Source organism: Nipponia nippon, unplaced genomic scaffold (genome assembly GCF_047370975.1).
Source record: "Nipponia nippon isolate SJK-2023a ecotype South Korea unplaced genomic scaffold, ASM4737097v1 scaffold_68, whole genome shotgun sequence".
Taxonomy (NCBI): Eukaryota; Metazoa; Chordata; class Aves; order Pelecaniformes; family Threskiornithidae; genus Nipponia; species Nipponia nippon.
In genome coordinates this window covers 146,977-158,223 of record NW_028262389.1, presented here as the reverse complement: position 1 = coordinate 158,223, position 11,247 = coordinate 146,977, and the positions used below count along the sequence as shown (strand labels likewise).

Sequence of the window (11,247 nt, the reverse complement as noted above, 5' to 3'; positions counted from 1 at the left end):
CCGGAGAACATGTCTGGCATGGCAGGGGAAGGCAGGGAGGTGCCTGAATCCTCCTTCCCCCAGCATTTCTGGGAGCAGCTCCCCTCTCACTCCCTGCCCATATCTGCTGCCTGGAGCTGTCAGTGCTAGGAGCTGTTTCTCTGTCCCCACGTCTCCTCCCTGTCAGGGCTCACAGACTCCATCCAACTCGCTGTGTGCTCAGCTCTGCCCTGCAGACCCCTCTTGGCAGCAAGGCACTGCCCAGTGGCATCTGTGTGTGTGCAGGGGCTCAGCGGCAGCTCAGAGAAGCCCTAACCAGAACCGGGGTCTCAGTGCCTTCTCCAGAGTGGAGAAATAAATTCCCATCTCCCACTGCCCACCCAGACCACCAAGAGTGGAAAACTGAAAGCACAGATTCCTTCCCTTTCAGGAAAATGTGACTTTGATGTCATCCTTGAAAGTCTCCTCAGAAATGCCTTAGAAATGATCTGGAGCTGTGAGCAGCCCTGACCCACACAGCACCCTCTCAACAGCAGAAGGACCCTGCCCTGCCAGGGGTCACTCCTTCCACCCACAGCTTCTCCCCACAGCGCCATGGGCAGCTCCCTGGGCAGGCTGAGTGCTGACCCTGGCAGGCGGCAGAGTCCCTGTCCCAGCACACAGCCCCTGGGGTGCAGGGACCCTGCTCGGAAGGACGGCCCTGGGCACCCCTGGCTGCACACCCACCTTCACACTTCGGAAGCCGTCGCCAGGAGAAGGGAAACGCCATGCCCTGTCCCGCTGATGGTGCAGCAGGGAAGCCCTGCTCTGGAACACATCCTCCTCCTCTATGCTAGAGGACCACTGAGAGCCCTCTTGACAGATTGCATAAGCTGGGGTTATGTGCCAGCTTTAGGAGATCTTTCCAGGAACCACAGCTGTGTCGCCCTGCAGCCAGAGACTTACTGGGTCAAGGGCTGTGAAGATTTCTCCCACAGTGAACACTCAGCTCTCCTCCCACTCCAGATTGCCTTCTCTCTCTGCCTGGCTCCTCTCCCCTCGGTGCCTGCAGGCAGTGCCCTCAGCCCTGCTGCGCTTGGCAGAGGAGCTGCTCCTGGGCAGAGCTGTCTCTCTGCAGGGCTGCCCACTTGCCAGGAGCTCCCTCCATCCCAGGAGCCCAGCCCAGCTCAGCAGCAGAGGCCCAGCCCAAGGCAGCACTTTCCCTGCCCCTCTGGGCTCCCTCCAGGTGTCCCTGGGGCTCCAGGGGAACCTGCTGTGAAACAGGCTGAAGGAATCACTCATGTTCCCCCTCTCAGCTGGGGAGAGACACTTCTTTCCAGCACTGTCATTTCATGTATCAGAAGAACAATGAGGCTTCAGAATCCTATTTTCTTGTCTCAGCATTAGGCAGGACACACAGACAAGGACAGGGTGTAATCTCTTTTATCCCTCCTGCTGATGGAAGCGATTCAGCTCAGTCAGTTGAGGCATCTCATTCTGGGTCTGTAGTCCTGGGGCTAGAAGGGAACGCAGCTCCCTCCCATGCCTGCCACAAACGCACAGGTGATGGGGTTCCCCTTGCCTTAGTTCAGATGGGCACAAAACAGGCACCTGCTGCTTGGGAGCCACTTGTCTCAGCTCCCGTGATAATTACTGGAGATGGAGGCCAGGAGTGAGGTGTTCAGACGCAAACACCTGGTGACATTTGAGGTGCCAGAGCTGGTCCAAGAGACATGGAGGTAACTACATGTTTTAATGTATCCGCTCTGAGAGACAGGGTGGTATCTGGGGCATCATTTCTGAGCAGGAGGATGATTTCCTTTGAACAGCTGAGATGACAGCAGATGCACACGTTTAGGACAAGAGAATCTTTCTCTATTTGTTATTTTCTGGACAGCCTGCACAGGGATTCAGCTGATCAAATGGACTCATGGACCACAGGGAGAGCTCAGTCTCTCTCTCTCTGATCTCCATCAGCTGTACTTCCTAGATCTCTCCTGACTATCATGAGAGTTGTCTCGTTTCATCCCCACATTGCCTAACAGATTTCAGGACGGTTACTCAACTTAATGGCCAAAGAAAGGCCTGTAGTGTTATGTGAGGTGCCAAGGCTTTCACAGACAGCTCCATGCAGCTGGCAGGGACAGCATTGGTCCTGCACAGGAAAGCTGCCCCCCTTCAAAGCGTGTGTGTGACACACAGCCCAGACAGCACTGCCTTTGTGCAAGCCACCGATTGCCACCACTGCCCTGCAGCAAGGTCTGTCCCTGCTCTAGCCAGTAGATGTAGGACAGTGCAGGAATAGGAAGCACATCGCACTGGGGTCTCCACTCATCTGCCTACACTCTCAAGCTGCTGGTTTTCCTCTCCGCCACCCTTTACTCACCCCCTTGATGGTACAGGCAAGGAAGAGAGCAGCAATGTTCACAGTGTGCCTGTCAGCAGCACCTTGTTCTTGCTGGAGATCAGCTTCATCTCTGCCGAACACCCTCAGGAGCAGCGTAGACACCACTGACAGCAGTCAGTGGTCCTCAGAGAGGGTCTCCTGGTCATAGAAACTAAACCCCTGTTGCTGGTACTAGCTGTGCAACCAATTGCTGACCCACAGGATCTGTCCAGTCCTCAAGCCTCTCCCCCTCCCCAGCAGGACTGAGGAGAACACTGCCCGTGCCACCATGCCCATCACCCCCAGAGCCATGCAGTCACACTCAATCCTTTGCAGGTTTGGCTGTGTCATTGGTGCCTACAGGGAAGAGCAGCACGGGGCAATAGTCCAAGGTTTGGAAAAGCTTTAGCAGCCTGTCAAGACTGCACCTTTTGATCAAGGACAGTGGCCAGTGCTCGTTAGAAGATGCTCGAGGTTAGTAGCAGCTTGTTGGAGTCAAGGAATCCTGTAGCCATCCTTACCTGGCAGCAAAAGGCACCCTCAGCTTCCTCAGAGGGTCTCTAGGAGTCCACCAAAGATCTTAGTCATTTTCAGGACACTCTTGGACAGAAGCCCGTAGGAAGTTAATGGGAATTCATTGTTCATCCCAAGGTGAGCAGGAGGTTAGTCTAAAGACCTCCCAAGGTCCCATCCAACCTGAATGGTTTGGTGATTCTGTTGTCTCTGATGATAGCTCCCGCGACTCTTGCAGTCATGAATTCCCTCTCTGCATGTGGGTTAGCCCCAAGCATGACATCCCCAGAGCCAGCCTCTCCTTGTGGTGTGCTATTGCCTCTTAGGCCTGAAACATCCTAGGTTCCAGGTTCAATGGTGAATGACGTCATGTTCAGACTGGACCCTCCTCACAGCCTGCAACCCTTGTGCGTGACAGCATGGTAACTAGTGAGAGTGACACATGCAGAAAGCCAAGTGGAGGGGGCTGTGAAAGCCCTTGGCGTGTTTCCTTAAGGAGGATGGCCAAGCCCTGACCCCAGGACCCTAGGAATGGGGATCCTTTCCTTCATGGGTGTCTCAGGGCTCTTGCTAGGGGCAGAGAGATGGGAGGGTTTGTGATGCCGAGTGCAGGTCAGTGCTAAGACACCTCCCAGGCTCTGTCAGGGGTGAGGAGGCAACAAAGTACGGGGGCTGCAAGGAACTGGTGTCCTCACATGGGCCTCAGCCCAAGAGTCAGCAGCCCTAGCCAAGAGAACAAGGACCTCAGTTCTGGGTCCCAGCCCTACCAAAGCCCTTGGCTTTCCCCACCACAGGCTGTCCTACACTGTCCTCTGTCTGTGCCCGTTTCTCTGCAGATTTTAACCACCACCCCTGCTTCCCCAGCTCACTCTGACCCCATGATATCCCAAGGCTTACTGATAACTCTGTGTCCTCACTGTTCTTCAAACACAAAGGTGTAGTTTTCTGAGGATTTGCCAATGTCTCCGAGTTCCCCACAACCCATCTGGCTTCTTTCAAAGGCCTGTTCACGTTCCTCTAGCACCCAAGATGTCCTAGCCCCAGACTCGCTTGAATCCTCACATGCTCTGCTCTCTCCCTGCACTACCATGTGTCTCACAAACCCTTCCCTCTTCCCCTGCAGTGACAGGACCTCAGCCCAGGAGGTCTGTGCGTCCTCCACGCTCATTGATGTTTCCTGAGCTCCATCCAAGTGTGGGAAGTGAAGGAGGTAAAGGGAGCATGGTCAGCTCACGGTGCGTGACTGAGCACAGCCATCCTCAGCAGTGGGCATTCCCTTTCTCCTAGGGGATGCACACCACATGGAAATGTCTGTCATCCCTGATTTGCAGAAGAGGGGTCTTCCCTCCTGACATCTTCCCAGGACAAACCTCCTCCTCTTCCCCATCCACACACATCAACCGCTTTCCATTTCTGGGCTTAGATATACTTAAGGATTCGCTAAAGCCATCAGCCACCTCCTTGTTTCTCACTGACATCCCTCGACCCTCTCTCTGAGACCTACGCACAGCTGGTCAGTGTTGCTTACAGCCACTCACTCTTCAGAAGTGGCCTTAAGCTTCCTGGATCTTCCTGGTGCTTGTTAACTATCTTCCTGGCTCCCTCCAGAGCCCATGGCAAACTTTGTTGTCTATAACAGGGCTTTTACGACCATCCGTTATGAAATCTTTGTCTTTTTAGGATCTTCTGTGCAGAAAGAGTAGCCACAGAGAAGTACCAGATACGCCAACAGAGATGCCAGTAAGAACCAGGTGAGCAACACCCAAGGCTGGGACTTCCTGGCACAGAGTCTCTCCTGCTTGTCACCTTTTCTCATGGAAGAAACAGGAAAACTGTCCATGCCATGGAGCTCTGCAGAAGGAAAATGGAGCTGTACCTAGCACCAGGTGACACAAGTGGGATCAGCTGGGAGAGACGACTTCTGTAGGGAAGGCTTACCAAGGCAGTACCCTGGCTTCATCCAGATAAAAAATAGAGACCAGGCAGTGTGCTGACGTGATGGGGAGAAGTGTCCTGGGGTAAAAGAGTGTGGATGAGAGGAGGTTGGAGAGACTGGGTTTGCAGAGATTTGAGGGAGTACTTTCCAGGTCTGAGCAGCCTGAGCTTTGGAGACGAGGAAAAATAAAGAAGCTCTCAAGGATGTTTTGGAATTAGTGGTACTGTCCCTAACAGCAGTAACAGGACAGTGCTGTAAGGGAACTCCTTCGTATTCTCAATGATGAACTGAAGCTCTTCCATTTCATCTTTACTTGACAAAATAGCTGTAAGTTCTCCGTGATTAGCCTCTGGCATGCAAGTCTTAGAACAGTGCTTTTTCTCTCACTGCTAACTCTCTGTCATTATTTAATGCTTACAGCTCTTAGGCAGAATTGCCCTTAAATCATCTCTGCTCCATCTGTTTCTCACAGTTTCCATCAGGACGGGGAGGTGGAATGGGGGAGTTGTTTTGGTTTTAGCCAAAGGCATCCAAGGGACAGATCCCAGGTTAGTGAAAAGGCACAAAGGAAGGCACAACCTTGATGTGGAGCACACCGCCACGACACCGTTACCTGCCTTTCCAGTCTCTGAAGTCCTAACTGTGCAGCAGGGAGCCTGGAAGCTCTGAGCTCCCTGCGTCTGCCCTGCGTTTCAGCATGTAAAATGAAACTAACCTAGTCATCAAGTTGGTTTTGGTTCTCTTCAGAGCCTAAGGCACCGCATGGGTCAGGAGATTGGCCAGGACACATGAAGAGGAATCACGCTTCTGTGGACAAAAGCGTAGCTGTTCCCAGGAATCCCAGGTGGCATGGCATACCGATTCCTGGGTTCAAGGAGCTGGCCAGGTGCCTTGTCTCCATGTCTGCAATGGTGGCCTCCCACCAAAGGGTGGGGTATCACCAACCCAAGGGCCAAGCTGGCTGTGGCTTTGTGGAGCTGAAACCTGAAAAACCTCCAAACATGGAAATAAAGATGCTCTCTGGGTGTCCTGCTGCAGGGCAGCACCACCTGCCTTGTCAGTGTTTCCTAAGGCCCGGTGTGAAGCTCCCGGGAGGAACTTGGTGGCTGTTGCCTCTGTCGTACCATCTGACACCGCAGAAGAGCTTGGCTCCACCACCTCTCCAGGTAGGTGTCACCTGCTTTTAGACTGCCCTGTGCCTCTCCTTCAGCAGACTAAAGAGGCCCAGGTGCCTCCACCTCTCCACACAGCTCATGTGCTTTAGGCCCCAAAGCCCATCATGACAGACCTCCTCTGGACCTTCTCCGGTTTCTCCATCCTCCTTTCAAAATGGGAACCCCACTGGCTCCTATGGCATAAGTTTTATTCAGGTAGAATAATAATTTTGACAGAGTTCAATGAATTCGATGGAATTCAACAAAGTTTAAGAGTGGTTGCTCAAGGTTCAATAAGTTTGATGACAAGGTTTACTCTACTAATTACTGCATGGAAGAAACATACAAAGGAAAATTGAGTTACACTCGAGTTCAAATGCTTCACAGAGAGACCAGGGATACAAAAGGGTAAGGAGGACCCTCCCGTTGAGTCACGAGGTTCAGAGTAGACCTCCTTGCTTTCTAAACTCCTGATGGAGCTTAGGTGCGGCTAGGTCCAATCTTAGTCTCGGACTTGGACAACGATTTATGTCTAAGAGCTTATATAGGCAAAATTTGTCAATTCAGCATGCAATCAAAGTTGCCAAGACAAAATCAAAGTTACCATGCTACAAGGTTATGCAGGATATCAGTCTCTTACCAAAGATCTGTTGTTGGTAAAAGGTCTGTCTGCCTCGAGGAGCAACCTTGAGAGGTGTCCCAGCGCAAGGGGAGATCACCGCCAGGCACCCACGCTGCCTAGCAGGGAGAGCTCAAAGGCGGCTCACTGAGGCTGTCGTATTTATCGGATAAAGTGGTTGGCTTGCAGTCAAATTACATGCGATAGGAAAGGTATGCAGGAGGCTCCTTGTACCCCCAGTTTCTTTGTTCCTTGATAATTGAGTCTTGGAATAGCCACCCACTATTCCCGTGTCAGTCGCATGATTGGTGTTCCAAGCTCATACGCATCAGGTACCACTCGGCTTCTTTGTGGGTTTTCAGAGAACAGATAGAAACTAGAGCTCATGGCCTGGCTACGGCTCACGCCTTTACCTCTTCTGAAGCCTGTACCACACTACTGCTAGTTTGGTTAAGAGGTCGAGTGCATCCATCACAACTGGCTGCACGCAGGCCACATAAGAATTTTTCCTATTTGCAAGCAAAGCAAAGCAAAGCATGGTCAGTTTTCATAAACAATAAAACACGCTCTGTAACCACAGGCTAAGTACGAGCTGTCTCTAAGGAGGTTGCCGTTCTACAAGGGATAATCTTATGAGAAATGTTTTAGATAGATAGGTGCAAAAAGATAGAAAGGAAAACAACTGAAGTGTCGGCTAAAGAGACAATGAGACTACTGAAAGACAGGCAAGCTTTGAACTTTGTGAAGCTCAAAGCAGCAGCTGGGTAGGTGAGAGGTATCTGAATGAACAAAGAATAATGGGAGGGGAAAATTAGAGACTAATGGAACTGGCCTTTGTCTAGAGAGTCTGCATCTGCAAAGATGGCATTAGAAATGGTCATTGTATGAGGACAGGTGAAACCGTTTGAAAGATTAGAGAAACTAAATACACCATATAACAGGCAGAGGAGTGATGCTGAAGTTACAGGTGAAGATCAATATTTCTTTCAAATATGCCTTTTGAAAGGTCATGGGATTGGTAGAGGTCTCTTGTGAGTGAGGACAAGCAAATGGTGCACCCGTCTTTGAAAGAGGCCAAAAGTGCAACCCAGGGAACCCCAGGCTGTAGAAGCTCACTTTGGTGAGGAGTAAACCATTGAATGAGTGCTTTTGGGTGACATTCCTGGGTGCCCAAAAGAGAAGAGCATCGTCGTGGACTTCCCAAGGGTAAATCATGCCTCGCCAGCCTGGTTGCCTTCATGATGAAGTAGCTTCGTTTGTGCATGAGGGGACATCAGGTGATGTCATTTACCTCCACTTCAGCAAGCCTTTTGGCAAAGTCTCCCTCAATGTTCTTGTACCCAAGTTAGGCCATCACAGTCTGGACGGACAGACAAACAGATGGGCAAAACACCGCTTGGATGACGAGGCTGAGAGAGCAGTGGTGAAGGGGCCAGACTCTACCTGGAGGCCAGGGGACATAGTGGGGTTTGGTGAGGTGGCACAGGGGACTCCCCTGAGCCCTGTGCAGTTTAACACCTGTATCCATGACCCAGAGGAGGGAACTCTCACCACATTTTTCAATGTTACTACCATGGGAGGACCATTCCTGTGCCTTCGGGATGCCTTTCAGGGGAAACCTGAGAGGTGGGAGGACTGTCCTGTGGGGACCTTCATGAAACAGAAGAAGGACAAAGGCCAGGTCCTGCACCTAGGACAGACTGGTTGGGGCCTGGAGCACATTATGGAGAAGGAGAGGCTGAGAGAGCTGGATTTTGCAAAATCCCTCAGAGTGAAACCCTGGAGCAAGGATGCAGGCCAGTTGGTGGGATGTCAATCAGTGGATTTTTCAACATTTGTTGAGACAAGGCCATGGGCACCTGATCTAGCTGGAGGTGTCTGAGAACTGGCTTGGCTGAGAGACCAGCTGTGGCAAGAGCTGTGGGACTTGGTGTGTGATAAGTGTTAGTAAGAAACAGGTTCAATTTTTATTAATACTGGTGATGGAGTTGGATCTATCACGGAGCCCCAGAGGAGGAGACAAGTGACCATTCAGCAAAGATCCCTTCTCAGGGTTGGGTGTATGGCCAGAGATGGAAATAGCCTGTGTGTGGGACTGATGTGGGACAGTTTTCCCAGGGCAGCTTTCTGGAGGTGTCCAGGGGACATGGCAAGGACTGGGCTTCTTGCTTATGCACCTTTGGTGCCTTGCTTCCTTCATGATGACGCCTGACTCTGCACTGTGAGCACCCTGCTTGGTGCCCCCACCCGGCACACTTACACAGCTTAGCTCTACACTCGTGCTTTCCTTTCCCAGGCATTTTCCCAGCTCAGCCCAGACCCTCTCCAAATCTCCCCACATCCCCTGCCTTCTCCCCAGCCCAGCAGAGCAGCCCAGTCTGGGCTGGCCCCATGGCAGTGCCCACCACAGGGTGCTGCAGAGCTCTGGGCCCTCACCCCACAGCCCCAGCCCCTCTGAAGGGCACAGCAGCTCCTGGGGGGCAGAGAGAGTCTGTTCAGAGAGGTTCAGTTCAGGCTTCCCATCACCCCAGGGGCTGATGCTGGCCCCAAAGGCACGAGGAAACAGAAGCTAGGCACTCTCTGGCTCTCCTGAATTCACATTGTAGGTGATGCCCAAACCTGACTGAATTTACCCCAATCTCTACCTCCATCAGCCCCACTGCCCAGGACAGCATGAGAGACCTGGGACTCCTCAGGTACCTCCCCTCTGCCTGTTGGGTTCCTACTGACTCCCATCGCACTGTCCTTGTTTTGCATACCTCAATTTAGTATTTTGCTTTTGAGGGAGTTCACATCTGAGGGTGTTTCACCTTCTGAGCCTCCATTCATTCCAGCCCCAGGACACATGGTAAGTCCCCATCCTCTCCTCTCCTCACCCCTCCAAATTCATTTCCAGGGAGTCTGGTATATGCCATCAGTCCTGTCATACATGAAGAAACCTGAGGAGAGAATGGGAGCTCATGGGCCATCTCCCCTGCGACTGGACACCCGAGAGAGCTTTTAAATCCAGAGCATTTGGCTCCTTGGAACGCAATGGTAACGACCTTAACTCCCAAAACATTGAGAATGCAAGGAGAACAGACACCTTAAAAGACCAATTCCTAGGACATATTCTTTGCAGCACCTTTGGAGGAAGAGCCAAGCCTTGAGGCACTGGACATGGGAGGTTCTGTTTTATTGAAGAGCTGCTATCTGACAGGCTACATTTGATACAGTGGGTACAAGGGCCAGACATAATAAGATCAAGCCTCAAGACAAGCAGTATAAACCCACAAAATTCTCTATAATCAGGATTATCACAAGAGAAAAAAGCAGACTGATGGACTAAGATAAAATCTGAGAAATGTGCAGGGAAAGGGAGGCAGGTTATTGTCTGTGAGACAGCGCCCATTGGGTAAGTTTAGATAGGGCATCATTGATCTCCTGGTTCCTCAGGCTGTAGATGAGGGGGTTCACTGCTGGAGGAAACACTGCGTACAGAAATGATACCACCAGTTTGATAACTGGGAAGGAAATGGAGGGGGGCTTCAGGTAGGCAAATATCCCAGTGCTGAGAAACAGGGAGACCACAGCCAGGTGAGGGAGGCACGTGGAAAAGGCTTTGTGCCGTCCCTGCTCAGAGGGGATCCTCAGCACGGCCCTGAAGATCTGCACATAGGACAACACAAGGAAAACAAAACACCCAAAGACTAAACAGGCACTAACCACAAGAAGCCCAGCTTCTCTGAGGTAGGCATCTGAGCAGGAGAGCTTGAGGATCTGGGGGAGTTCACAGAAGAACTGGTCCAGGACATTGCCTTGGCAGAGGGGTAGCGAAAATGTATTGGCCGTGTGCAGGAGAGAGCTGAGAAACCCAGTGCCCCAGGCAGCTGCTGCCATGTGGACACAAGCTCTGCTGCCCAGGAGGGTCCCGTAGTGCAGGGGTTTGCAGATGGCCACATAGCGGTCATAGGCCATGACAGGGAGAATACAAAATTCTCCTCCAATGAAGAAGAGAAAGAAAAAGACCTGTGCAGCACATCCCAGGTAGGAGATGGCCATGGTGTCCCACAGGGCATTGGCCATGGACTTGGGGAGAGTGGTGGAGATGGAGGCCAGGTCGAGGAGGGAGAGGTTGAGGAGGAAGAAGTACATGGGGGTGTGGAGGCGGTGGTCGCAGGCTATGGCGGTGATGATGAGGCCGTTGCCCAGGAGGGCAGCCAGGTAGATGGCCAGGAAGAGCCAGAAGTGCAAGAGCTGCAGCTCCCGCGTGTCTGCGAATGCCAGGAGGAGGAACTTGGTGATGGAGCTGCCATTGGACATCTGCTGCTTCTGGGCATGGAAACTGTCAAAGGAGAGAAAAGAAAAAAAATGCAGAGAAGCTTCTTTCAGCAAAATTTCATTCATTCATTGTGCAATACCTAAGGGTGTTTTTCTTTCCTGGGGGACTGTTACAGAGCTCTGAGGCTTCAGCTCTGGTTTGTGCTGGCTGAGTGTGCTGTGCAGAGCCGTGCCCTCTCCCCAGGGGCTCCGGAAGGGTCAGCCCTGCTTTCCAGCAAGGACCCATGGAGGCAGCAACAGCCCAGGGTGTTTGGAGGGAGGCTTCCTGGGGAGGAGTTCCCTGTGCTGCACTAGAGCGGAGGGCAAAAAGCCCAGAAGGACGCTTTCTTCCCCAGAGGAAGCTGGGAGATGAGGCGCAGCA

General features: G+C 52.2%; 1 protein-coding gene across 1 annotated transcript; it reads right to left on the bottom strand.

Annotated features, from left to right (window-relative positions):
* Positions 1 to 9,932: 9,932 nt before the first annotated feature.
* Positions 9,933 to 10,868, bottom strand: LOC148051114 (olfactory receptor 14A16-like). The gene has a single exon (XM_087738375.1). The coding sequence runs from the start codon at positions 10,866 to 10,868 to the stop codon at positions 9,933 to 9,935; it is 936 nt and encodes a 311-aa protein (XP_087594501.1).
* Positions 10,869 to 11,247: the final 379 nt, after the last annotated feature.